This window comes from Peromyscus maniculatus, chromosome 8 (genome assembly GCF_049852395.1).
Source record: "Peromyscus maniculatus bairdii isolate BWxNUB_F1_BW_parent chromosome 8, HU_Pman_BW_mat_3.1, whole genome shotgun sequence".
Classification (NCBI taxonomy): Eukaryota; Metazoa; Chordata; class Mammalia; order Rodentia; family Cricetidae; genus Peromyscus; species Peromyscus maniculatus.
This window is the reverse complement of record NC_134859.1, coordinates 83,180,419-83,207,884: the sequence shown is the minus strand read 5'-3', so window position 1 is coordinate 83,207,884 and position 27,466 is coordinate 83,180,419. Positions and strand designations below refer to the sequence as shown.

General features: G+C 52.8%; 2 protein-coding genes across 4 annotated transcripts; both read right to left on the bottom strand.

The window, feature by feature from the left end:
- Window positions 1-1,049: 1,049 nt before the first annotated feature.
- On the bottom strand, window positions 1,050-6,090 carry Hoxb9 (homeobox B9). The gene is made up of 2 exons (XM_006971906.4): window positions 5,457-6,090; window positions 1,050-2,913 (listed from the first exon to the last, which is right to left on the bottom strand). Exons 1-2 carry the CDS (start codon window positions 5,971-5,973, stop codon window positions 2,678-2,680), a joined length of 753 nt encoding a protein of 250 aa, XP_006971968.1. The 5' UTR covers window positions 5,974-6,090; the 3' UTR covers window positions 1,050-2,677.
- A 34-nt stretch (window positions 6,091-6,124) lies between these two features.
- Window positions 6,125-26,134, bottom strand: LOC102903654 (uncharacterized). Of its 3 annotated transcripts, none has more exons than XM_076543223.1 (4): window positions 25,462-26,134; window positions 13,013-15,799; window positions 12,503-12,641; window positions 6,125-9,389 (listed from the first exon to the last, which is right to left on the bottom strand). In XM_076543223.1, the coding sequence occupies exons 1-2, from the start codon at window positions 25,653-25,655 to the stop codon at window positions 15,532-15,534; spliced, it is 462 nt and encodes a 153-aa protein (XP_076399338.1). In that variant the 5' UTR covers window positions 25,656-26,134; the 3' UTR covers window positions 6,125-9,389; window positions 12,503-12,641; window positions 13,013-15,531. The 3 variants fall into 3 exon arrangements, with proteins under 3 accessions (XP_076399338.1, XP_076399339.1, XP_076399337.1); XM_076543224.1 differs by having other exon boundaries at window positions 12,503-13,234; window positions 15,648-15,799; XM_076543222.1 differs by having other exon boundaries at window positions 12,503-15,799.
- Window positions 26,135-27,466: the final 1,332 nt, after the last annotated feature.

Here is a 27,466-nt window from a genome sequence, read left to right as displayed (position 1 = left end):
CCTTTCGTTAGAGAGGGGTAGGGCCAGCCTTGGCAGGCTGCTTTCACTCTGGCCACCCTTTGTCGCCAGCTGCACGCCAAGCCGCAGCATCTCGGCTGCAGTGTGGCGTGTGCAGCGGGCGAGAAGCTCACGCGAGGACGGCGACAGAGCTGCAGGCCGGCTGCAGCCGGGATCCTTACGACTGACTAAGAAAAGCAGAGCTTCCACGATCCATCGGCAGACTTCACCACGGGCTCTTGCGGGGACACCGCAGTGTGAGAGGAACAAGGAGATGCCTCTTGAAGCCCAATGTAATTCTGGGGGTCCTTTTGGAAATGTATTATTCCCTCTCCTCCCGAAACATTTGTGTCCCACATTTGGTGGCTCTCTTTTGAGAACTGCCACACAACCTGGCCTCAACCCTCCAGACTCAGCAACCTCAGACCAAGGCTGCTGTCCTATGAGCCCGACTCCAGGTGTGTGTGTGTGTGTGGGGGGGCATCTACAGGGAATCCCCGAGGTTCAACCATTTGAACCATTTCAACCAGCCAAGCTTTCTGCCACAGTCCTCCAGGCCATAGCGGAGGAAGGCGACTAACTCCATCCTCGAAGGGTGCTTTGAAGTGGTTAGCTGAGAAGTACTGCCTCTCCAGGAGCTACAAGTCAGGCCCTCTTTCTCTGAGTCAGTGGGGGAGGTCTCCAGAGCAACTTTGTCTGGGCAAAGACTCTGGCTCTGGGGAGATAACATGCCCTCTCCGGATCATGGAGATTCTCTTTCTTCTTCCTCCACTCTCCTGGTTCTACTGAAAGGGCTTTGCTCAGTTTAAGCAGTGGTCTTGGGACTTGGGTACCCACCAGGTGTCAGGGCCACCAGAGCAGGTAGATGTTTCTGGAAGGTCTAAGGAGAAAGCCTGTGGCTGTGGACACTAACTCATCTTTGAAACCATGCCTTTAGAAACCGGGCTCTTTCCTTGGTGATCAGAAGAGAGGCAGCACAGAATAAAACACAGGAGAGGTTTGTTTTTAGAGTGATATATATATTTTTTTGTTCTTTTTCTTTTTCTTCCAAAACAAACAATTAGAGCTCTAGGCCCTTGCCCTCCCAACTCCCACCCTCAAACCCTCCCTAATGAGCAACAACTGAAAAAATCATTGCCAAAGAAATCACAAAACACAAGCACAATTTCACCACAGCCACGGACAAAGCAAAAATAAAATAAAATAAAATTCGAAGTTCTACTGGAATGACCTCTTTGCAGGGTCAGGAGAAGCGGGAGAAAGAGTCCACGGGTGGAAGGGATTGAGAAGCAGGAAGAGGAGAGGAGCGGAGGGCGAGCCCTGCCCGGCGGGGAGGCATGATTTCGCCTCTTTCCTTTGCACACAGGACTGTTTGCCGGAAGCGTGTGTGTGCATGCATCAGTTGGACGGGCGCAGCAGTGTATTATGCAGGGGGTGAATATTCTGCAGGAGGTGAGCTTTGGGGGAGTCTTCCTTTGGCCCCCTGACTGGATGCCAAGGGGCTGTCTTCTTTATGGTCCAGGAAACTAGTGAAATGGGGAGAGACCCACTAACCCAACTCGCTGAGGCCACTGCTCCCCCTGTCCTGACTGCTCGCTCTGGAAGGGGAATTGATTCACGATAAATTCTCAATCAGCCTTTCCTAACCTGGCCTTCTCTAAGCTAGGGTTGACCTAGTAGCGGGGTGAAGGGATTTTTTTTTTTTCTACAGGGGGAGACTTGAGTCGCTGTTACAAGATGGATTTAGTCAAAAGGAGAATTGATTTCAGAGCTGGAAGGAGTGGAGGAGAATGCAAGATCTGTGGTCAGCCAGAAAAGCTACAGTCTGCAGGGACCTATGCAGGGGGAGCGGCATGGCCAAGACCCACAATTTGACCTCCTTTAGTTGGAAGGAGAGGAAATATGCAGAATTAAACACTTCCTGCAAAGAAAACACAGGAGGGGAGCTCCATTGAGGTCACCTTCACAAGAGATCTCCCCGCTTTTTCTTGCCCTTTCCAGCTCACAACAGCTTGGGGACTGGGCTGGCCCTATCTGTCCCCAGGCCGGAGACCTGGGGTGTCGTTGGCAATTCCATAAGGATAAGTACAGTACGTGCGTGTTGAGACTTTGGTTCGTCTCTAGACATTATCCTGTGTGTTTGGATCAGGGGTAGAAGCTGAAGGAATCTGATCTGGGGGCTGCCCAGCTGCATTTGGTGAACAATGTCTGCACACGTAGGGTGTAACTTCCTTTCTCCATTATTAGTGTGGACTCCAAACTTTATGTCTGTGGGTATCTATTGGGGTGTAGACAGTTAAACTGTTCCTGGGTGACTTCTGGATAGGTTCAGGGAGGGAACAGGCAGGTAGTTAAAAGAGAGGGGCCAGGATTTTCCAGAAAAGTTATCAGGGATGCTAGGAGCTTGACTAGGGCTCTCTTTCCTCGAGGCTCATCCTTGTCCTAGGAACCAACTACAGCTAGTTTCTAACTTAACAAAACTTCTCCTGACACCCAGGGAGAAGAGAGAAGAGAGACAGGGGCGGCGGGGGGGGGGGGGGGCAGGCTCCAGGTGCAGATGCGGGACTTTAAAGAGGAGACACCCTTCCCCACTCACTTGGATACATCCCAGACAGCAGTGGCCTTGCAGCCATCACATAAATAATCAGAGTGAGGTAGGGAAGGGGGGGGGGCGGTTCTTTTACTCTTTGCCCTGCTCCTTATTCATTTTCTTCATTTTCATCCGCCGGTTCTGAAACCAGATTTTGACTTGTCTCTCACTCAGATTGAGGAGTCTGGCCACTTCGTGCCTGCGGTCCCTGGTGAGGTACATATTGAACAGAAACTCCTTTTCTAGCTCCAGCGTCTGGTATTTGGTGTAGGGACAGCGCTTTTTCCGGGAAGAGCGGGCGTGGAGCCAGTTGGCAGAGGGATTGGCTGAAAGAGAAGCAGGGACAGAATCAAAGGGAGGAAGGGAGGGAAGGAACCCAGACCAAGAGGGTGCACTCCATCTCCAGTCCCCATCTCGCAGTGGAGAAAGTCACCCAGGCCTTCAGGATTCCAGAAAGCATCCCTGGGTGGGCCAGGAGTTAATATAGACAGCTCGAAGCCCTTTAAAAAGGATAGAGCCAAACTACCCGAGCATCCCCAAAGCATCCACTGGCCAGGCACTCAGCCTTTCTCTGCTTGTATCCAAACAGACCTGGACTCAGGTCACAAGAGCTCAGTATAGCGGCAGCCACACTGCCGGCTAAAGGTGGCTGACCTTGGCTCTAGGTCTGGGAGGAAAGAGGAAGAACTGGGGAGGGAAGGGAGTTCTGTTCCGTCCCAGCCAAGAGATCTCTTGGCCCTTCAGCCCAGTCCCAGTAAAGCCTGCCTAGATAGCAATCTCTCAGCTCTAGGCCAGAAGGCAGCAGACATGTGAGTCTGTGTAGAGACCCCCCCCTCCCTCCCCATCACACACCACAAATAAGAGTCTGCATTTACAGCCACGAACACCCAGCACACTCCCAACTCACGAGAAACCCAATTACAACCATTTATCAATTGCAGCCCATGGACAGGGGAGCCCCGGGGCTCCCAGATAACTTATGGTGGCAATAGCCTCTTCTTTTCTGCTACTCAGCTCAGTTTGCTTAACACAAGTCCAGGGAAACTGGGAAGCGAGATTGCTCCAGCCCCAAGGTGGGCAGACCGAGATGGGGGGGGTAACAGGAAGCCCCTCACAGCTTACCAAGCCTTCTAACTGACCCTATCCGGGAGGTAGGGAACGGCTAATTGAGTGGAAAGAGGGCAAAAAGAAAAAAGAACTTATACAGCCTTTTCTTTTTCTCTCCTGCATCTCTCCCTAGACCCCAGGACTCAGAAAAGTTGCCCCCCAAAAGCGGAGCCTATGGCAAATAAGATCCTCTACCAGCTTCCTCCTCCCCCCAAGAAAAGCCCTGACTATCTATGTATATTTTTAAATTCAGTCCACCCTACACTAAGTAGCGTGTCTTACCAATTTGCAGCGCTGTTTCCTTAATGTGATTGCCTGGGATGGGACCCGAAGCCACATTAAATATGAAAGAGGGGGGGAAACTGTTAATAATTGATCCTAGCCAAATGGCTGCAGAGCAATAAGGGGCCCTTCCAGCCTGAGTTTGGGGCCATGGGGTGAGGGCTCTGTTTGGGTGTTTGCGAGGAGGTTTGGGAAGAGCTGTGTTTTTGGGGTATCAGTTCCTAATGATTCAACCTGGTAGGTTGGAGGTATGGGGATTGCAAGGACCTGGGGGCGGGGAAGGAGTCGAGTCTATTCTTACTTTTCAGAGGGCGCAAAAGCCCCCCGAGGACCCACTGACCACTCTTTTGGTGGGAAATCTGGCAGGGCAAGCAAGAACTGAACTACTTGCCCAAAGGAGTAAGAGGTGAGGACTTGACCTGTCAATCTGTCCGTAATTGTCTGGGAACTAAGAGCCCCCAACCGGTTTGTTTTTCCCATCCTTAAAAAAAGACAAGCAAAAGAATCCTCTCTCATTCAGCAGCGCTTTCCACTTGGGGCTTTAGCAAGGGTGCTTTTAGGAATGGGAGGTGGTAAGAAACTCTCCACCAAGGGTAGAGTTCTCCGCCCCTGCTCAGTCCTCCCCCCCAACCCCTCCCCGGGTCCCTTCGGGACGCCTCCTCCTCCATTCTGGAGGTTGGCTCTGACTTTAGCAAGTGCTTCCCAGACTCTCTGAGAGGGAGACTGTCCGGGCTAGTGCTCGGGAGCCCCGCGGAGAGCAGTGGGAACCACCGCCGTGGGAGAAGCGGACACCCCGGCGGCGGCGAGGATGCCGTAGGAGGGCGGGGAACCCTGGAGGGAAGGCTCCCGGGGAGGGGCCGGCGCACCGGGGAGGGGGCTCCGTCACCGCATCTTGGGCTTCCCCCGCCCCTCCCGGCGCCGGCTGCCGACCCGACGCGGCTACTGCGTGAGATCTGCTAGGAACAATCCTCCGCCAAGCTGTTGCGTCGCAAATAAAATCCTAATGAGCCCCCTCCCCCCTTCCCCTTGGCCGGCGGGGACCGTCTGCGCGTGGCGCTGGCGGCTCTGCCGGGTGCGCTCCGGCCCCGTGCCCGCGCGGGCTCTCGGCCACGCTGGCCACTGGCCCGGTCCCCTCGTTCCTCAAGCGACTGTCGCAGCTCCCTTTCACTCTTCCCAGCCGGAGCACGGGGGAGAAAGGAGGAAGAAGGACTAGGGAGAGTTGGTCCCTGAGGCTCAGTCCACGCGCCACTTGGAGGAGTGGGGGGCGGCCTCGGTGTCCCCCCCCCTCCAGGGTACACAGTTTCTCCCTATCCCGATCCCTTCCTTCCTCTCCCCTCCACCCCCTCCAGCCCTGCGGGGGCCCCCGGCGCGCTGTCCCTTCACATTGTCCGCTTTATGGCCTCTCCCCTCCCCTCCCCCGGGCCTGGCCTGCAGCCTGGGGGGGAATTTCCTCACTTTTTTTTTTTTTTTTATAACTTACTTTGATCCGGCCTCTCTTTGTCCTCGCTTCCTTCGCAAATTTTATTGTCCCCGTAGCCGGCTCTTTGATTAGACAGGACAGCCTCCCTGCCCGCCGAAGTTTCCAAACTGTACTCGGGCGTGCCCTGTTTGAGCAGCTCCCCCGGCGCGCCCAGCAGCGGCTCCGCCTTCACCGCCGCCTGGCCCTGCCCCGGGGCGGCCTCGGCGCGGGGCGCGGGCTCCAGCCAGGTACGGAGGTACCTGCTCTCGGCCGCCGGCGCGCCCTGGGGCTGCAGGTAGGGGTGGTAGACGGACGGCAGGCTCCCGGACGCGTGCGGGCTCAGCGGCGCCCAGGAGGCGCCGAACACCGGCGCTTTGGGCTGGAAGCTGCACGAGGGGAAGTCCAGGTGCTCGGCGTGGCTCGGCTGCCGCGGGTTCGCGTACTGGCCCGAAGGAAACTTGGCTGGAGGCGCGTCCTCGCTCTCGTGACTTATGATCGAGTCGACATAATAGCTGCTAAGCGTCCCAGAAATGGACATTCTCAGACATTATCCGCGCGCTCGCAGGGGGAAGGGAAGCGCTCGCGCCTCGGCGCCCAAGCAGGGAGAGGTGGCACACGGACCCGGTGGTAGAGGGCTTTCGGACGCGACCCCCCCCAGACCCCCACCCTCCCACCCCCACCCCCTGCTCAACTTCTCAGCCAACAAAGTACAGTGGAGCAGCCCGGCTCGGAGCTCCTTGCAAAATGATTGGTCAAAGTTTTGCGGACTGCCTGATAAAGCGTCAGCTCCGACATAAATCAATCGGGCGAGGGGGCTGCGCTCGCGCTGTCATCCGTCCTCACCGCATTCCATATCCAGGATGGATTGTTTTATGCTGATGCAATGTGCTATCACGTCAGGGCTCCGGCGGCCACGTAACCTCAGCCAGAGCTGCCGGGCCGCCCGGGGCCCCTCCCGCTTTTGCAGGAAGGGGGGGGGGTTCTCAACATGGGGCTATGGGGGCGGAGGAGAGGCGGAGGCAAGCAGCGGGCTGCCTCTGGAGGGACGCTGGCTGCGGAGCCCTCTCCCCAGGCGGGTTGGAGAGGGAGGGGGAGGAGGATCCGCGTACAGGGAGGGAGAGCGCCCCAGCCTCAGAGCAGCGGGAGAGGCCCGACAGGGTAATTAAAGAGGAGGTAGTCTTGTCACCCCCCCAACACCTCCACCTCCACCCCGCAGGCCCTCATTTCCTGTCCTCTGTCCCCTTGACAGAGATGTTTATTAAACAACAGCAGCACAGCGACCCACAGGAGATGAAGTAAAGGGATGGGGAAGAAGTTGGGGGTTTTATAGGACAGTTATCTTCTTTGGAGGGGGTTCAGGGCACAATTTGGGGAGATTTACGGGACTAGGCTCTTCCCTTGATCCTTCAGGAGCCAGGAGAGGAGAAAGGGAAATTCAATGGGACCAGTGTCCAAAGAACCATTATCTGGACTAAAATTAGAGCCTGCCTAAGGCCAAAGGGACTCACCAGACCCTGTAACTAGTCTACGAAAGAGTTTCACGCGACTAACCAGTCTTATTTAACTCCTTGAATTTTCTTGGCCCTTTATGAAGGGATGGGTCCACGGCCATTTCTTCTGTCCTTCGTCTAGAATCCTCTGAGACCGTAAAACTGTCCAGATGAGGGGGCTAATGTGAGAAATGATTAAGGGAGCTCTCCAGAGTTGGGGACAGGGTCCCCAAACAGCACAGTAAGCGACACTGGGTTACTTGCCTTTCCATCCCAAAAGGGAAGGAGGCAAGCTAAATTCTCAGTACTCCTGCCCAGCTCTTCTCACCCGGAATTGCTGCTCTGGAAAACATCCAAATGCCGGCATAGGGCAGTACCAAGTACAGCGGAGTCCCCAGGATCAGTCCGTTCCTCCAGCCGCAGCCTTCCCCCCTACAATCCTCTCGTGGAGCTTCCAAATAGTGCATTTTATTAGCAGCTATTCTGCGGCCCTGCGCAGGCACTCCCCCGAGGCCACTGGCTGGCTTCCTGGCGGCTCTCCCAGCTACTGCCTCTGCAGCTTCTGCTTGGGTGCAGACGCCTCCCCGGGTGTGGGGCTCTGGGAGGTCCGGCCCCTAGACAGGCTCGGTTTCCTTGGGTTAGGTCTAGGGACAGATTTCTTGGCTGTTCTCGGACTCTGGACCGTTACCAGGCAGACCTGCTCCGCGAGCCATGACCTCTTCCTTACCCTCTCCTCCTTTTAGAAAAAAAGTGGAACCATTCTAACTTGGGGTGGTATCTTTTTGGCTACTACCCCCTCTGCCCAGTGAAAGGCTGCGGATCACCTCCGCGCACGCACACACACACACTCCCGCCCGCTTGTCTTTCCAAATGAAGCCATCTCGTGTCATTACGTGTGAAATACGAGGGCGAAGCGCCATATTTCTTCACATTATGGCGATTTCAAAATGATTTTTTAAAGATCAATGCGGGCGCCCAGCCGGCCCCTTCAATTCCACCCACGCTCTGGGAGAGAGACAGCCCAGCAGATCCGGAACCAAACAGCGTGAAGACCTGCTTTTTCCATAGTATCCAAATGGGGAAACAAAAATCCCATGCCAATTCTTCTAAGTAGCGGTTGGATGCTTGGGAAAGTCAAGGGAGCTTCCTGGACCGGACCTGCCAGCGAGAAGCTGGGCCTGGAGCGAATGATCACGTTTAGGGCAAAGCACCTGTCCCTGTTTTGCTAGATGTATGGAGTCTGCTATCAGTTTCACCTGTAATAAATATAGTCTTCAGGCCAAAAAAAAAAAAAATCCCCTCCCCCGCCATAAATAACAGCGTTATGAACCATGTCGAGGTGGGTATATGATTTTCTGTAGTATATAAATTAGGGCCCAAAAGGACACGTGAGCTGTGGGCTGGGGCATTTTTATTTATGGAAAAGCCATAGAGCAAGACTGTTTTTAAGACCCAAGCTGTGCGGGCTCTGGCCTCTGCCTGCTGCTCTCCTGGTTCCCATTCCTCTCCTGGGCCTGGCTGTAGATTCTCCAGAAGAAGAGAGGAATCAAGGGCCCCCTTTAGTTTAGGGAAAGGCAGAGGAAGAATATTTGTGCCCTGCAAGAGTGAGAGTCTGAATTTGGATTTGTGCGTTCTAACTGCCTAAGGAGTTGTCCTTAATCCCTGGTGGCTCCCAGTATGGGGTGAAGAGGAGAACCAGGCCTCTCTTTTCTGGGTCAGAAGCAGTTTTGGTATTTGCTCAAAGATGCTGGAGGGTAAGAACAGTGTGGAGGAAACAGGTTTGGGAGATCTGTCTTCTCCCGAGAAGTGATTTCAGAGGGGAGAGAATGAACTTTTCCCCTCTTCTGGGGTCTGTAGCCCATCTCATCTCCCTGCAGGTGAGGGCGCAGCCGCGGTAAGCAGGGGGTCTCACTCACCCTTGCCGCCAAGTTTGCCAGAAGGGATTGCTGCTGCCTCAGACTGAGTTCAGCTTCAACAGAGGCAAATGGCAAAATGGTCCTGGGGTGAGTGTCCTTTGCTGGGATGCTGCTCAGTGAACCTATGAACCCCTCAAGTCCCTCTTCCTTCCTAGGCCGTGGTACCTACCATGCCAGGGCGGAGCACCCAGAATTGTGGCCCTCAGGACCCAGAGTCTAAAGGTACTTAATAAAAGTGACCACACATACTTTGTCCGGAGAGCAAAGCTACTCTGCACACCACCCCCAATCCTAAAGAGGAAGAAAGAAAATGGTGCATTACCCTGCAGCCTCTTGGCATTTCTGACATTGGAGCCTTGGCTGGAAGCGTGGCAAAAGCCAGGAGGAAGAAGAGGGCAAAGCCCTGGCTATACCGGGGCCCAGAGCAGCCAAGGGCGAGCAGGAGGTGGATGCTGACTAGAACCAGCCGGTAAGTGCCTGCTCTTGAGGAGAGTCTTTGGTGTGTGTGAGGGGGATGGCCGGTGTCTCTGTCAGTCACCAGAGAAAATCTAGGGGTTAAAAGGGGGTAGAAAGGGAGGGAAGGAAAATGGTACATGTGAAAATAGTTTGTGTTGAATTAATAAGCTAAAGCTGAAATGTCATGATGCAGCGGGATTTGAGCAGGTATTTCTCCTGCATGTCTGTTTCAAGCCCACATTCCTGTAGGGGACCTAGTGTTCAAATATCCTCTATTCCACACTTGTATAGTATATATAACTATCTTCCCAACGGTAATACTAGATGTGCCTGGGCACAGGTATTTATGATCTAATTGTGCATATGTGGTTATAGGTATAACCCCTGTGAATAATGTAGATTATTTGTGATTCTGTTGCTGATTTAAAAAAACATTAAAAACAAAAACAAATAAATAACAAAACCCCAACACACCTCTGGAAAAGGCAAAATCCTGGATATTCATGTACCTAAATTTTGGCTATAAAATATTAACTGATGTAGAAGCCTCTCTTGAAATCTTGTCTCTTAATTTAGTATTCAAGCAAAATTCAAATTACATCTTCAAATAAATGTGTGTGACTTAAAGCTGGATTCAATTACGGTGTCCTACCAGAACATTTTCCTGGAAGGTGAAGGGAATACCTCCAACTGACCCAGAAGAGGTCATGAAATGTGGTGGCTTTTGTTATCCAACCATGAAATCCTTTACTGCATATCTTCCCCCAGCCGGCAGGGACAGCATGCACTGTGTGACACTTATTTCACGGCAGTGGTGGGCAAAGGGGTGGAAATACCATCACTTGTGTCCTACACAAGTGTGAAGGGAAAGTAGACAAACGGAGCGTGACAGTCCTCAGGTAACTGTGGAGGTCATGCCAATCCTGCGGACACAGGGCTGCACAGGACACAGCACACCACCAAACTGCTGAAGTCCCCAGTGTCTGGCTGACCCCCAGCACGGGAGACATTTCTTCTGACTCCCAGACCTACTCTGGGACACAGTGAGGTTTGAAGATACTTGTTCCTTTAGACGTTGGAGGGGAAACCCAGATCCCAGAACACATATCCTTTGTCCAAAACAACCTTCCAACAGGGATCACCAATCTGTACACTGGGGCTCAAACCTGGGTGCTTCCACAGCCCCAAGCAGAGACCTTAATTGGAAAGTAACAGAAGCCCTGTCAAACTTCCCTCCTAGGATGTCAGGGGTCAGTGGCCCCACTGGACCTGAGGAATCTTCTTCCCAGCTCTCAGCCACCCCGGGTATCCAGGACAGTGGGAGGTGGCTGAGTCCTTTGGGAGGAGGCTTCAAGGAGGCCAAACGGGGTGGGCGGCAAGCAGAGCGGAAAGGGTTCTGAGCAGGTAGGAGGCTATTACACAATTGCTTCCATAAAACCTTGGGCTGTTGTAAAACTCTCTGCTTTCCAAAGACTTTATTTTCTCCTTTCTCTCTAACATCCCCTTTTTTCTTTATTTTACAGCGCTTTTCCTGGGAGGAGGTGGCTAGGACGGGGAACCAAGGGGTGGAATATGGTCATCCTCCTAGTGCCTGGGCAGCTTTCTAAGAGGTCCAGGGAGAAGCAAGGTAAGGCAGAAGGAACATTGCAGACCCTCTTGGCCCCCAGGGGAAGATGAGAAAAATGTTAAAGCACAGAGTTTAGGGCCTTTCCTTATCAAGACAGTGACTTGAAGCCAGACTATCCTCTGCTCTGGGAGTGGGTCTCCCTGAGCCCTCTCTGCCTTTGCCTCTGGTTCAACCTCCCCCCCCCCCCCCCCGCCCCCACCATCTAAATAAGCCTGGCGCCCCGGAGTCCCATCCGGTTGGGGCCTCTTTCCTGGGCCCCCTCTGCACATTTCCTCTGCCTCAAGCAGGGAACGTTTAGGAACAAAAGTCAGCCTATGCTTGGCAAGTGCCCTTCCACCAGCCCTCCTAGGGACTCCTTTCCTGGGCACAAAGCCAGCGGCAGCCTGGAAGGGCTGGGGTCAGAGAGGACAAGACTGCCCTGCCTGTCCAGGCTCCAGTCCCACCACTACACCAGGCTGTACTGAAAAACCCAGTGCGCCTGCTGGTTAGGGCTAAGTGGCCCTCAGGACTTGTGGGAACCCACAGGCCAGTTCAGCCAGTGGGTAAGGGACCCAGTGGGGTTTGGGAAAGCAAGGCTCCCCCCCCCCTCCACCTCTAGAAGTCCTGTCCCACTAGGGGGCCCTAGGAGACACTTGAGACTGCAAATGATCCTGATATGATATTTCTTGATCAGATTGGGACCTATTGGCCTCTTAGAAGAGCTTCAGACTTCTGCTGAAGTAGGAGGCCCCAACATCTAGAGATTACAAAGACTGAGAGGGTCCCATGTAGCTCTATTGGAAACCAAATTCATCCGTGCAGCTGAGAATCCTTTCAGGGAAGGTCTGACTGTAGACAGGAGCCTCCAACTTGAAACCCCAGCCTCCACCCCAGACTCTTCAAAAGAGCTCACTCAGCTCCTGCCTTCCTGAAGGTAGCTACCTTTTCCTCCAATCTCTCTCTCTCTCTCTCTCTCTCTCTCTCTCTCTCTCTCTCTCTCTCTCTCTCAGAAGCACCCTAGAACTCCCCAGGTTTCTTCTTTGGGAACATTCCTGGCTGTTCCCAGATGAGGGGCCTCAAACCCGTTTATTATTTTGCAAAAGTAACAGGCCAGGCCTGAAGGACCCTAGCGGACTCCTCCAGCTAAGCGAGAAGCAGTAACTGCCGTGAATCAGGTGGTTGGATGTCGTTGTGTTCAGAAAGCCAGGCCCAACAACATGGAACTACCTAATTCACTCAGCAGTCCCAGTTCAAGCTCCAAGTCAAGGGCTCACTGGGGCAGGCTCCTGAGGCCCTCCTGTGGGCCAAACCGGCCACAGAGCTTACTCCCTCTGCTTAACCTGCTCTCTTCTGCTTTTTCCTAACAGAGACCCAGTTGCTGGTAACCACGGATTCTGAAGGACTGGACCCAGGATTCCAGGAACTTTGCTTTTCCTTCAAGAACCCTGACCAAGGGAGGCCCTGGGCCCAGCTCTAAGCCTGGCTAGGGCCTCTGTGTGATACCTGCGTGGCCTCTCAGCAGAGACTGGAGGCTGGAGGGCTCCCCAGATGAAAGGGATTCTTAACTTCAAACTGCTAGCAAGGTTCGCATACACTCACCATCTGGCCAGTCCCTGGGCTCCAGGGTTACCCAGACTCCCAGGCAGCTCTGAGAGGTCAAATCTTCCAACTGTACACCAACCCCAGCCTTGAGACCCCGGGGGAGCAGGCAGGAGAGCAGCCGAGGCGCCAAGTAGAGCTGAGGAAGAAAAGTGACGGAGAAAGTCAGTCAGGAAGTATCAGGAATTCTAGGGCACAGACAGTAGGGCTGAATGAGGGCAGCAGGCTGGCTTGAACAGGCGCTCTGCTGAACCATGCTAAGACCCTGGCTCCACAGACGCTGAACAGCCTCAGGTAGGACGCACTTTCCAGCATTTAGAAAGAAGGGAGCTGTGGAGGAGTTGGCTTGGGCCGGCGGAGGACAAATTTGCTTCCTCCTTGTCCCCTGTTCGCACCACATACATCCTTGTGTCCTAGTCTCCTCCATCCCACAAACGCACATCCTCACAGGTGCTCAGGCAGCACATCCCGCAGCGGATGCCACCACCATCCGAGGCCCGAGGGACTTACCTGAGCCGGGGAGGCAGCCGGGTGGGAGGGAGCCGGGTCCGACCCCCCCTGCCCCCGAAGGCGAGGGTCCGCGTGGCTACAAATCGGGCGTGGAAGTCGGAGGTAAGGAGGGAGTCTGCCTAGCTGCCGGCCTCCCCTCCGGGGCGTAAATCTTGGGGACCGGAAATACAATAAAACTTCACCGTGCTGATGAACTTCAAACAGTTTATATCCTGTCTTGTCCTAAAAAGAAACACGGCCAGGGGCCGATAAAAGGGAAGGGAAACAATTTACGAGGAGGGGAGGGAGCTTGCAACAGGAGCTTGCAACAGACTCTGTCCGCGTGGAGAGAAGTCTCTCCCGGGTCTCGGTCCTCTACTCTCTAGCCCGTGGCCAGGACTGGAAACCAACGCCTAACCTGGGCCCCTCCAGCCCCGAGGGCTCAGGATGCGGCTCCTAGCAACCTCGCAGGCAGAGCTGGGGGCCCTGAACTCCTCGCAACAAGCCCAGTCCTGCGACACAGTCCTCCTTGTGCTGTCTGTGTGCTTGATGCGGGTTTTAGGGGTTTTCCTGCTCTCCGGCTTCCAGACCTTTGCCCTGTCCCGCCTGTTTATTGCCAGGTACTTGCTAGAACAGAACAGGGAATAAGACTTGGAAAACTCTGCAGGCCTGAAGGGGGCTGATCAGTGAGGGGCTCCCGAGGAGGAGAAACCCGCGGGGACCTCCTTGTCCCGTGTAGAGGGCAGACATGACAGCGTACAGGGGTGTCTGGTCTCCACCGAGTTTTGCCATTTGCTTCTTTCCTGCTCTTTTAAAAGCTTCAGAACCAAATCAAAATAACCACTAAGTGGACCTCAACTTGCCGCTGCGGCTCTTTCTGCTATTGCCCAGTCTGCTTTTTTCAACATTTCGTGGAATCCGGATTTGCTACCAGGAGCACCCGCAGCAAAACTTAACTAGAAGGGGAGGGGGATCCCTTTGGTGGTGGGGGGTAGAGAACCAGAAGTCACGGTAGTGGCTTCTTACCCTCTTTGTATACCCAGAGTGCATGGTTAGGTAATTTGGGGGGGCGGTCAGCAAAAAGATTCCATGAATCCCAATTATTCATCAACAAACACCAACGCTTCAGGTCTAAAATACACTGAAAGCCTGGGATTACCCCAGTCTCTGCTCAGGGACTGGGCTGAGGCTCCGTTGCAGGCCCAGGAGAGGTATCCTGCCGCACAGCCGACACACAGGTGCAGCCCTGACCTAGCCAACTCATTTCCTCCCTCCAGGAAATGCTGCCAAAGCTCCGCTGGAGATTTTTTTTTTTTAATGAAAATTTAAAAATGGGCTCAGAAAATACCCAATTGTTTCCCATCATTAAAAAAAAAATGTGAGCAGCTGAATTGGCTGTCCCCATTCTGCCCCGGGTTGGCCAGGGATGAGCAGCAATGTGGTGTGCCCTGTGGGGGCTTCCTGGCACCAAGAGGGAGGAACATGTAGGACAGGAAGTACCTTCTATCTATCAAATATTTGTTTTCCCAAAATGACATGGGGAGGCCCCTCCAGCCCCGCCCACTATGTACCCCACCATTTACTTCCTTGTTTCTGTCTTCATCATGCCCCATTTCTGTTGAAAATACTGTGGGGTCTCCATGCCCATCACATCTTCTGTTAGCATTTCCCTCTAGAAGTCACAGAGGAGGGAGGAAGAGGGACCGAGGGGCCAACGGTTCTCAGACTCCTCTGAACTATTAGTTTTCCATCTCCAATAGAGCTTGTTCAGGGACAAGCATGGCCGAAGGTTAGTATGCCGGCTCCCCGTCTACTGCTGCCCTGATCTCTGTAGCTCCGTGGCTGAGGAAAGAGGTTCTTTGGAAAACTGGAAGAGGCTACACGGCCTTAGCACAACAAATCTGTGTGCCTACACTCTTAATCCCAGCACTCAGGAGGCAGAGGCATTTTCAGAGACTCTGCAATGATCTCATCTTCAAAAAGAAACCTGCCTGGATCCAAAAGACACCTCCAGCCCGTTTCCCAGGTGCCAAGTTATTTCCTTCCCAGGCCACCCCTTACCTCCAAAGTCAGCTTTTGAATGCTCAGCACAGACTCCCCTGGGCAGGGCTACTGGTGTCTTTCAAGTACCCTCCTAACCGTTGCTGGGACACTAGCAGAGGCCACTAAGTGAGGCTATTTGGGCAGTTCTTCCTAGCACCCCTCAGATGTTTTTCCAAATTCTTTTCCAAAACATACCCATCTCCAAATTATTTAGAAATCCTATAGCTAAGCTCTAAGAGGCGAGGGTAACTTTTCCAAAGTCCTAGCATGAAGAGGAGAAGGAGCCGAGGCTGGGCAATGTGGGTAGTGAGAAGAAGCGGTGCAGAATCAGACCCGGGATCTAAGATCCTTAAAAGGAACTGACATGTTGAAACTTTTTCACTTAGTGAGAGTCACAAGGATAAACATTTCTTAGACCCCCCTGGCCCCTTTCTCTTCCTGAGGTTCATTATGGAGCAGAGAAGGGGCAGTTTCTGACAAGTCAAAGGCGCCAGAAGTCAAATCCCTGATCCAAGCTGGAATTTTGCTCTGTTTTGTTTTTGCAAGTCTGACGGTGTGGCTTGGACAAGCCACTCTGCGTCGCTTAGTGAGCGAGACCGAGGACGCGACCGACCTCTAGGCGGCGCCCTGGCGTTGAATCCGCGCCCAGCCAGATCCTCTCCGAAGCTCTGCGTCCGGTGCAGGGTTAGAAGGGACAGGTTCCTGCGGACGCTTAGGGCCTGCTTGGCTCGGAGCTGGCCGCCAGCGCGTCGCCTTTGGCGCCCTCTGCCAAGCAAGAGAAACAAGATTAAAGAGTGCTGGCTGGGAAAGGATTGGACAGCTAAGAAAAGCTGTACCAGTTCCCCAGCCCCCACCCCTACTCAGATCTGTGACGCTGGGGAGCCTTCCAGGGCGGAATCTCCTTTGATCTCCTCGGCCGCCCGCCCGCTACAGTGCTGCGCCAGCGTCTCTAACTCCCTCCCCCAACGAGCAATCGAAGCCCCCGATGTCTGGAGAAATTAAGTGGTAAGCCCAAGATCTGAGCAAAAATTAAGAGCAATCGAGCAGGGCTGGAGAACGTGCGCTCTACTCCAAAGTGAATGTTCTGTTCCAGATAACCACCGTTCACGCCACGAACGCAGTGGCGTTCTTTTTAGCATAATTTCCGCTCGTTTCCGGAACGACAACCTTTAGAGGTTGTCTTTGTTGCAGATTTGGGGTTTCCTGGGTTTCAGACTCGGCTCAATCCATATGAACATTGGAAGTGAAGATAAGGGAAGTTCAGCCAACACTCAGAGGCAAGCTTGGTGGTGATGGGGGCACAAGCCTTTAATCCCAGCAATCAGGAGACAGAGGCAGGCAGATCTCTGTGAGTTCGAGGCCAGCCTGGTCTACAGAGCAAGTTCCAGTATTGCCAAGGCTGCACAGAAAAAAGCCTGTCTCGAGGGGGGAAAAAAAAGTCAGAGCTACGTCAAACCCAAGCCCTCCTTCCCAGGAAATAGCCGATTTATAACCTTCCTGACTGAGTGGTAGTGGATCAAAAGCCTGAAAGAAAAAGACCCACTGGACAGGGAAGTGGAGTTTGAAAACCTTGTGGAACTAAAAGAAGGTGTCAGACGCATGAATGTTTCACACACCCTGAAGCCAGAGAGTATTTGTGGTCAGAACCAGTAACTGTTTTTAAGTTCTAGGTGGGGCAAGGAGAGCGAATGAGAACTCTGGCCCTGTGAGCCTGAGCTCAGGTCCTAAACCGATCTGAGAAGTGTGGGACAGGAAAAATCAAATCTCCTTCCCGGGTGACAGAGTCGCCATTTTTTTCTGGAACCATCTGCCAAAGTTATTTCTAAGGCCGAGGCCAGAGAATCCCAGCAGAGCGGGCAGGGCAGAGAGGAATGAGGAAGTCCCTGGACCGGGCAGCAAAGAGCAAGAGCCAACTCTGGGACAGACTGTGGCCCAGTGCCGGCCGAGGTCTCTGGTCCCAGGGGACGCACGTTTCCCAGCCGGGCACCAGCTCTCAAGGACGTCTAATTACCCAGCGCACATCTGGAACAGCTGCGCCCCACCCGGCCTCGGGCACATTATTTCTCTCCAAGCCCTATTCTCATTCCCAAGGCTGAGTCATAAAAGACTCTGGAGGCAGAATAAAGTCGGGTCTGTGTGTGTGTCAGCATTCCTGTGTGTGAGTGCGTGAGTGCGCGCGCGTCCACGTGCAGCGTCTGGCGTCTGTGCGTCTCACTGAGATTGCCCAATGGATTTGCAAAAGTTAGGGGGGAAATGGAGCGACATCAGGCGAATTCAACTGCGAACATACTGTGGGCCTCATTATCCGCCCATTTCGAGGGAAAGCATTTGGGTCTTGGAATTAGCCAGTTAATTGCCTCACTTCTTTGTTCATTTCAGGGCAGGGGAAAGTATCTGCCTTCTAGTAAAACAGTCCATATTTCAAAACTTGAAGGTCCTCTCATCTTCAGTTTTATTTCCATCCTGTTATATGTTATAGCCTGGAACATTAGGATTTGCCAATCTCTCTCTCTCTCTCTCTCTCTCTCTCTCTCTCTCTCTCTCTCTCTCTCTCTCTCTCTGTGTGTGTGTGTGTGTGTGTGTGTGTGTCTTTCTATCGATCTATCTTATCTATCTCTATCTCTGTGAGTATCTCATCTCTGTCTCTCTGTCTCTGTCTCTCTGTGTCTGTCTGTCTGTCTGTCTGTCTGTCTCTCTCTCTCTCTCTCTCTCTCTCTCACACACACACACACACACACACACACACTTCCTGGCTGAAAAATATCTTCCTTTATGCATCTGCAAAAAAGCTGGATGCCTTAGATCTTAAGGTTGTTATAATAATGAATGTACTGTGTGCCTAGGAGTTAGCATGGTGCTCGCTGCACAGAGAACATTTAGTAAATACTAATAGCAAGGAAGAGAAAGAGAGAGGAGGAAGAGGGAGGAGGAGGTGGAGGAAGTCTCCTTTGTTCTCAGAGAACCAGTCTAGGTTGGAGGGCGTGAGCCTCAGCCTGTACGTGTGTAATGTATTCTTTTGACTTAGAGCAGTGTCCATAAAAGTGAGGCCCTTTGAACCTCACAGCCCGTAAACTACCTCTTCAATAAGGAACAGCGAATTGGGGCAATTATCTGGCTCATTTCAGGTTCAAACTCCCTGTAGCCCGAAGTATCTGGATCTCATGCAATGGGGGGAGTCTGAAGAGCGGCGTAAGGGCTTCAAGATGAGCCCTTTGCCTTTGCTGAGGTGAGCAGGGTCCTGCCACAGAACATGAATAGAAAAGGGGGGGGGCAGAAAGCTGGAGTGAAATGGGGCGTGTGAGAAATGCTGGAGAAAGAACTGGGTCTCTCGCACCTGCCCAGGAAACCCTCCAAATAGGAGGGAGACTTTTGCCTGGTGGGGGCTTTTACGCCACATCAGAGGAACATTTCCGGAGCTCCTCCCTGGTGCCCAGCACTAGGCTGGATTCTGGGCCTCCAGTGGAGCCACACTCCACCAATTCGGCAGTGCTGACCTGGCAGTCAGGGAGGGGTCTTGGCTCCCAGAAACAAGTCCAGGGAGTGTGAAAGAGAACAAGCCTGCTGGGCAGGAACTTCTGGCCAATCCCTGTGCGTCCTTTTCAGGGCCAAAGTTCTGGCGCAAAGGCGGAGCCAGAGGGTCTGGAGCACCCCCTCCCATTGTCTGTCAGAAAGAGGCCAACTCCACGGTGGGGACAGTCCTTTGGGGGAGGGGTGGGGCAAGGAGGGGTGAAGAAGATGACTAGAGGCTCTGACCCTCAGTCGGAAGTTCCTGAAAACACCAATTAGCCTGCTTTAATTAGTAAAGTAAGGAGCAAATGGGCATATATTTCTTCTGCTCTGATTAAAAACATTTAGGTCAGGTTGTCACAGTCATGATTATTCAGTTTAAGCTGTCCCAAGCAGAAAATTGCTTATTTTTTTTCTTTTCATTTTCAGGCAGGGGTTTGAATACTATTAGCTAGCCAGCCATTGGTTTCTTGCCACAGACCAGAGCTGTCGGTTTGGCAGCTGGAAAGACGTCCACTGAGAATGAGTCCGAGTCTTACCTGCTCCAAGTTGCAGTTGTTTGAAACATACAGACAATGGAGAACAGCCAGGAAGGACATGGTTAGTCACAGAAGTGTGTGTGGACTGGGAGGGTTCAATAAAACAGGTGACTTCCACACCCCGTCATTTGTTTGAACGGCGTCCTGGGGGGGGGGTCAAAGGGGGCACAGAGAGAAGTTTGTTGACTCTCAAGGTTCTAAGGAGGCCCAACTTTTCCTCTGGAGGAATCTAGGTGGATTGTTTCATCCAGGTGGGGTCGGGGGTGAAGACAATTTTCCTAAGCTAGGAAAGGAGAAGCTTTTCCTAAGGAGAAGAGCAACATCCTTTTTGATGAAATTGAAATACACTACAACATAGGAAGACATTTGGAAAAGCCTGGAGGTCCCCAGGGAATGTCAGAGGTTGCCTGTTGTCACTCCTACAAACAAGATAAAGTACTCAGGAGCAGGCTGGGCTATAGCTTTGTGGCAGAGTGCTTGCCTAACATGCACAAGACTCTAAGGTCAATTTCTAGGACCAGAGTGGGGAAAATATTATTTGCAAATCCTTTTCCTTTTAGCAAAGTTTGATATTCCCCAACCTCAGTTCATGGCCTCAGTCCCATGCAGAGTTAGGACCCTGACGGAACTAGATGGGTAGATCAGTACAGGGATGGACACAAAGGACTATTCTCTTGCCAATGATACCTGTTTTCTAGTTCAGGGCGTCAGCTAGGAAATGGGTTTGGAATGCCTTCCCTTTCCAGGAGTTCCAGGAGGGTTGTTAGCACCAGGCAGGCTGTCTAACCAGAGCTTCCGTGGGCAATTGATCTGGCTTCTGGCCAGTCCACGACCAACATTCTCAGTAAAGCATTCCCTACCTCCTCAGTCTCCCTGGTCCTAAGGAAGAAAGTCTGGCTTCCACCGGGGAGTCCAGACATAACAGTCAGTGACTGCAGTTTGAATGCTTTTCTCTCTTTCTTCCCTCCTTTCTTCCTTCCTTTCTTTCTTTGTTTCTTCTTTCTTCTTTTTTTTTTCTCAAGACAGGGTCTTACTATGTAGTTCTGTCTGCCTTTGAACTCACTATGTAGAGTGAGTTCAGGCTGGTCTTGAACTCATAGAGATCCACCTGCCTCCCAAATGCTGGAATTAAAGCTATGAGCCACTACGGGCCGGCCCCAAGTCTTTTCAAAGGTGGCCTGGCAAACCCAGACTTGCCAGCCAAAGGAAAAGAAGTGAGACTTACACAAACTGACCGTATTTGCTTCCAGCATTTTCCAGAGACTGGCTCCTTTGCCCAATCCAAATCGGTCTTCTTCTGGGAACCGAGTAGCTGTACAACCCTCCGAAGTTGTGGAATTTGGTGAGTGCTACATAAGCACATGGCGGTGGGGGAGCTGATGTCTTTTATCAAACTTTAAAGTATCAGCTAGAAGCTCCTAAAAACGGTGAGAGCCCTTCCCTGGCTGTCCACGTACAAGCACCCAAAACCAAATCAGAGGATGGTGAAGCTGACTTGGAAAAGATAGCCGAAAAGTGGGTACCATCACCTGGCCTCACCTGCCCCGGCTCATGGGTGCTGAAAATTCTAGGAGGCCAAGCAATCTATGACACCCTAGGTTCTGCACACTTGCCTCGTGATGGAGTATGCACAGCCCGCAGTCTTTGTGCCTCTAACCATTTTTGTGGGGGTTTCTTCCACCAGGTCTCTAACCTCCCGCCGTTTACTGCCTTGTCTTGAGTTGGTCCGTGGAGAGTTTCTGCAACTATTTCTCCCCTGAAAACGGCCTCCCCTTGAAGGTGTAGTTCACTCTAGGGGAATTTTTCAGCCCCCACACTTTAGGGTTAGGTCAAAAGAGCTCCATTTGAAATCTTAAGCCTAGACAGCCAGTATACTGTTTCTCCCGACCTCTGAGTTATTTTGGTCTCTGACAGGTAGATAGAAATAGATCCGAATAAAACGTTCCTCGAGGACCGTCAGAGAAAGAGAATGAAGAGGAAGAACGCTGGGCAAGAGGAGAGAGTTTGAAAGCCGTGGACAGGCGGAGTGACCAAAACCCACCCGGATTCTGATAAGAACCCCCAGGTGGCCCGGCGGGTCTGCGTTTCCAGTCTTTACCCCAAGTTAAATACCTCATCAGCGCCCCCACGTCCCAAACCACCCCATTACAGCTCCTCCTTAATGTTCTCTGATTAACATTTACATCTCAGGCTCCAGGGGATAGAAATGTCCCTCTGCTGGGGACCTAGTGGGGTTTTGCAAGAGTGCTTGTTAATGGTGGCCAGGAAGGTGGCATCTGAGAAAAGAAACCCAGAGCTAGGAAATGGGGCGGGGCCCGGGGAATTTGTGCTGGCGCCGGTGGCCCAGAGGGAAGCAAGTGAATTGTTCCTAAGGGCGGAGAAGTATTCACCAGCGCTGAGACCCAGAGACTCACCCAGAGGATGCTCTCTTGGTTTAAAAAAAAAAAAAAAAAAAATTTAAAACGAAGGATCCCGGGAGGCAGAGGCCCTGGTTCTCAAGATTGCTGGGTAACCGAGAGCGGTGAGGTCCCACTCGACACTGAATCAGTTTCTAGTCTGCGTGGCATCTGGTGAGAGCCTCCCCAAGCGCCTGCCTCTTCTCTGGTCCCCCGGGCAGGGATGGAGGTCCACCTGCAGGCCCTTGGCATTGCAGCGTTTGAGGACAGCAACTGTGTAATTGCGACCTCCCTTAAATACAACTTCCAGATGCCAATGCTAGTCCCCAGCTCCAGGCTCTTGGGGCTCTGGGCTAGACCCTCTCGGCTTCCAGATTTCATCCACTATGGTGGGGAGAAGCACTTCTCCCCAGCCCTTCTCCCGACTCTGGGAGTATGCGGCTCCCTGTCTAGCGACCTTTCTGCCTTGCCTCCCCAACCATCACCACCACCACAGTCACAGAAAGGCCAGAGGGTTGTACCGCAACTTAGCTCCGAAGATGCTGAGCCTCAAGTGTGCGTGCGCTGTGGGGAGTGTGTGGTCCAAAGCCCCCCCCCCCCGCTCCCCACTGAGTCTTACACATCATCTCGCTAGCAGACCAAGAATACCTGGTCCCACCAGGAGCCAAGGAAGAAAAGCCCAAGAAGAGACTTCTCATTCGGAAATGAGAAGCCCAGGACAGAAAAAAAAATTGCTGCTGGGACCTGTGATCTCTCTGGCTTTCCTTGGAGTCCTAAAGCCCGGGTCCCTGGGCCAAGGAGGGACCAAACTGAAGAAGAGGTAAGAACAGAAATCAGAAGCTCTTGGCTTTTATTGTCTTTAAAAAGTGAAGTATATAACCACTGACTTCTCTCTCCATGAAGGAGTTCCCAAGTATCGGTCCGTTCTCAGCAACCACCCTGGCTACAAGTCAAGGGGTAACTTTTGAGAAACTTTTTACAACAAGATTCTCCCCCCTGAAGCCCACACTGGCTTGAACCTAGTTTTCTGTCCTCATCACCTACTATCTAGATGGTCTAGACTGAGACCCCCTCCTTCCTCTCCTCCAGCAGCAACTGGGATTTACACAGGGGTCCGGAAGTGCTTCCAAAGAGGAAGGCCAGGAGACAGGAGAGACTTAGCCGGGCCCCCAGCTTGGGACCAGCTGTGGGGGCACTTTACTTAATTGTCCCCGCTAGGAAAAAGCTCTCCTCCCAATAAAGAGAGAGGCAGGGGAGAGGGAAGAATGCGAAGTGGGCTGGGAACGGCCACTTGACATCTTCCTGAGAAAGAAGACATTGGAATTCCAGACCCAAGTTTTTGGCCCTGGGTGCTTCTGCCCTTTGATTACAGGTGGCGATGAGGGAGGGACGCGGTACCAACCAGGTGTTTTGAAAGGCGGTGGTTGACCTGGTTAGGCACAGAACTCCCAGTGAAAGGGGGGTGGGGAGGGGTAGTGAAGATCTCCAGTCATTAACCATGCGTAGCCCCATTCCCAGACACAAGCTGCCCTCAGCGATTCGGAGAGGTGGTCTTAAGCTGAAGTTCAAGGAATCAGAAAGCCCCTGACATTACGGGATTTCACGATTTTACAAAGAAAGCTTTATGTTGTTTCCTGAGAAAGTCTGGGTGGGGAAGCAGGCAATAGGGGGTATGGGAGAAGAGAAGCCAGAGGCTGCAGCCCCCTGGTTTAGTTCCCTAGACTATAGTCCCGAGGTCCCCGTGCCCTGAAGCTCAAGTTGGCCCCCTCTACACTGCCAAATTGAGTGGAAAGTTGCAAGAAAGCCAAGGAGACCCATTGCCCTCACTCAGGTGCCTTTCTCCGTCTGCCCAGATCTCTGGCCAAACTGTGGATTCCCTCTACCTTGGGTTACCTGAACACCTGCATGTTTTCCTTACTGAAAACTGCAGAAGCTATGATCCTTATTCCTCATGAGGAAGAGGATGCAGCTGGACCTTGGGAGAGGGATTGCAGAATCAAATAATTTCTAAGTCTGGGAGGGCAGGGTCTATCTGGATGCTGCCTGCATGGGTCACACGGCCTTTCCTTCCCCTCTCTATCCCTTTTCACCGAGCCAGGAAAGGCCATGGACTTTCAGTTTCTCTATATTTAGAGAGAAACACACAAAATCTGGAGGGGAGGGAAGGATGGAGAGAAGAGAAAGTTCGAGAGAGGGAGATTCCCATGGATTACAACAGACTCCTGAATTCAGCAGCGAGGCAAAATCCGAAACTAGGTTCTCAGCCCCCAAAGCCACTTCTTATTTGAGGCCAGTGCCTTCTGAGGGGAAAGGAAGGTGAGGACAGGCGTAATTAGCCGTAATTAGCGGAAGAAGGATGGTCTTGCAGATTACAAAATAGTAGAGTGAGGCTCCTTCTAAGGGCCTAGGACTGGGAATCTTCCTATTTTTTTTCTCTCTCTCTCTTTCTCTCCCCCCCACGTGTGTGTGTGTGTGTGTGTGTGTGTGTGTGTGTGTGTGTGTGTGTGTTCTAACTTAAAGCAAAGTGCCAGGCTCTCCTTTCTAGTGGGCAGCTAAGAGCCATATAATTGGCAGTGGAGGAAGCAGCTTCGTTTGTTCCCTGCTGGTTTGTCTCTGGACTTGGAACCAAGTACAAGAAGAGCAGCGTTGGTCCTAGGGTCCCAGGAAGATTTTGAAAGCATATCGGGAAAAGTCCCAGTCTTTCTTTCCTCAAAGGAGTAAGAAAAGCGTTGTCCCACAATAGGAACGTGGCTCTCGGGAAGACCAGATAGATCCTCCATGATGGGTCTTGGAGTCTGTTTCTTCTGGAAAGCCCAGCCCTGGGCAGCCGGCTACCACATGCAGCATAGAGCTACACCGCAGACTGCCCTAGCTGGGGAAAGGAGGGGTGTGCAGGTGAACACAGATTCCGACACTGCTATTTTTGTTACTTAGCACAGCATAATCAGGAGCACGTGATTTCATGTTTCTTTAGCATGTTCGGACAAATCCTACTTTTTAGTCGCTGTTTATTTTGAGATGGGCAGTTCGTTGTCTTATGGAATTCCTAACTCTCTCGAGTTTAATAACTCCGCAGAGACTCCACACTACCCTTGGGTGCACAGCCTCTCTGTGCTTGCTCTCTACATGCCTTCTCAAACTTCGAATGGTTTGGGTATTGACCCTACAACCCATACCTATAGATTTCAATCCTCCCCCAACCTTGTGCCCACTCCAGTAAACGACAGGCCCTTCTATCCCCCCCTCCCCCCAAAAAACCCCTCTCACACACGCGGCATTTCTGTGGTGTGAGCTTTAAGTAAGATGGCGGCGTCTAGATCCCTCAGTCCGACCACGCTCTCCAAGGCAGGAGGCCACCAACGCCCGCAATTCGGAGGGGAAAGGACCTAGATCATCTCATAGTCCCTCAAAGACGAAACAAGAACCCCTCTGCTCCCAGAGGGAGCATTCTTCCTCGATTCCTTGCAGGGGACATCTAGAGAGAGCACATGCTGGCTCTGCACCTCGGGGCTCCCCCCCTGGACCCACACAGTTTCAGACACAAGTGTTTCATTTTTACCGCGTAAAAAATGGCCAATTTTCTTTTCTAAGCAATCCCCATCAGGGAGGCCATTTAGGGTAGATCACCCCAGTCGCCTTAGGTCCGACTGGAGTCGTCCAGGCTGGAAGAACAGGGTGGAGTAGATGGAGATGCCGTGGGACCAGAGGAGGGGACCCTGGGCCCGCACACCCGCGTTGGCCAGAAAGAGTGGGGAAGTCCGGGCGGTTCTGCGCGTCCTTGAAGTCTCACCGGGGGACCTAGGTCGGTCTGGAGCTCAAGGTTAAAGCTGGTGGCCGGGAGACCGCTGGCGCTCATCACCATCAGTAGGTGATGGAGGCTCTTGCCACCAGGTCGCAAGGCCGAAGAGGGCCTTTCCACGCCTGGCTCTCCTCCGCGCGCGGTCCTGCCCCAGATGAGCGCAAGGGCGGGGACCATGTCACCTACCTCTCGGAACTGCGCGGTCCTCTGAGCGTCTCCATAGGATGCGGGGCCCTAAGGAGTCTGGGGGACCCAGGTGGCCTCCCGCTACCCGAGCGTCGGCCCGGGGCCACCGCCACCGCCCCTTTGAGACCTCGAGAACAGTGCGTGTCGGCGGCTGTGGCGCCAGCGGCGCTGGGGGCTCGGGAGCATCCTAGCATCCTGCCTCTCCGCGGCGGCGCCGGTGGGTGCGGGGCGCGGCCGCGTGGATCACCCCGATCCCCCTTCCCGGGAGCGGTCTCAGCAGCCTACACCGCCCTGGGTGCCGTCGGATCAGCGGGTGGCCGGGAGGTGCCAAGGGCAGGCCAGAGCCAGCAAGGAGACGCAGAGGTGGCTAGGAGAAAGAAAGAGGAGGATGTGTGTGTGTGTGTGTGTGTGTGTGTGTGTGTGTGTGTGTGTGTGTGTGTGTGTGTGAGAGAGAGAGAGAGAGAGAGAGAGAGAGAGAGAGAGAGAGAGAGAGAGAGAGAGAGAGAGAGAGAAGTAGATTCAAGTTAGTTAGTTCCCAGAGAAATTGTCAAGTGCAGAAATAGACAAAAGGAGCCTACAAGAAACCGGCCAGCGAGTCGGGGGACCGAAGGAAGCCTCAGGCCGGGCGGGCGTCTGAAGCCAGCGACAAGTTGTCCTTGGGAGTTGGGGAGGGGCGAGGCCCGAAGAGCCCGAGAACGGAAGAGAGTGCAGACCTTGGGCGGGAGGCGACAGATTCCCTGTTCAGGACAGACTTGGAGAGAAGGATCCTCCTCCCGCCCCCCACCTCCCACCCACCCCCACCCCGCCCCCTGGCCTGTTGCAGCCGGTTTCCAAACAGCTCAACTCCCACCCTCCACACAGACACAGCAGCCCCTGTCTGAAGGGCAGCATCAGGCTGAACATCTGCCCACTTTCTGAAATTATTTTGTTCCAGGGTCACAAGTGAGGTTCTTTCCTATTGAATAAACAACACAAGTGGGTCCAGAGGAAACGACCTTGGCCAAGGTCAAAGGGAGAGCCTAGAAGCTTAATTTACCAGACCAGCTCAGGAGACTTCTTTGCGTTTTAACCCTGCAGTTCTGAAACTTAAAAATTTCTCTTTGAGACGGTACTTCCAACTTCTCCGTAATTAGCCTGAGTTTCAGCCTCCCAACTCCCAGCAGCCAGGTTTACAAAGAGCCGCCTCACCTCTCAGATTTCATTTTTTTTTTTTCTCCTTTCCTGTTCCCTCCTCCACCGGCTTCTCCTCCACTGTCTCCTCCTCAAGTAGCCCAGGCTGGACGGAAACTCGGTGTAGCTGAAAATGACATCTGAAGTTTGACCTTCCACAGATCTCAGATTTGCCTCCTCAGCCAGCATGGGACTCGGCATGGCTCAGTCCAGCCTCTTCCGGCCAGGCTAGCCTTTGTCTAGGAGCCCAGTACTCCGCACTCCAGGCCTGGTTCTTCCATTTACTGTAGAGCTACAGTCTCCACACTTTCTCCCCGATGCCTGCTTCTTAATATGAGAGTCTCACACTGTAGCCCAGGCTGGCCTGACCTGAAGTGAACTGTGTAACACAGACTGGCTATGAACTCAAGGCAATTCTTCTTCCTCAGCCTCCAGACTCCTGGGATTACAGATCTGACCAGGACATGCACCTCTCTTTTCTTTGGGTCTCAGTTTCTGCCTTTATAAAATGGGAGCAAGTTGAAGAGTGTATTTTGCATTTATGGCCATCTTAACTTGTTGAAAGATTGCACATCAAAGTGGCAGTTCATGGCAAGTTAGGGCTGGGGGTAGAGTACTTGCCTAGCATGCATGTGGCCCTTGCTTGGTTTGATTTTTTTTTAAAGGGTAATTTTTAAATTAATTTTTATTTATTATTTTTTTTAAATTACCAATTGCATGGCCTATGGCAGGCTTCTTGTAAGCTAGCTCTTATAACTTAACCCATTTCATGCTGGGCAGTGGTGGCACACGCCTTTAATCCCAGCACTTGGGAGGCAGAGCCAGGCTGATGTCT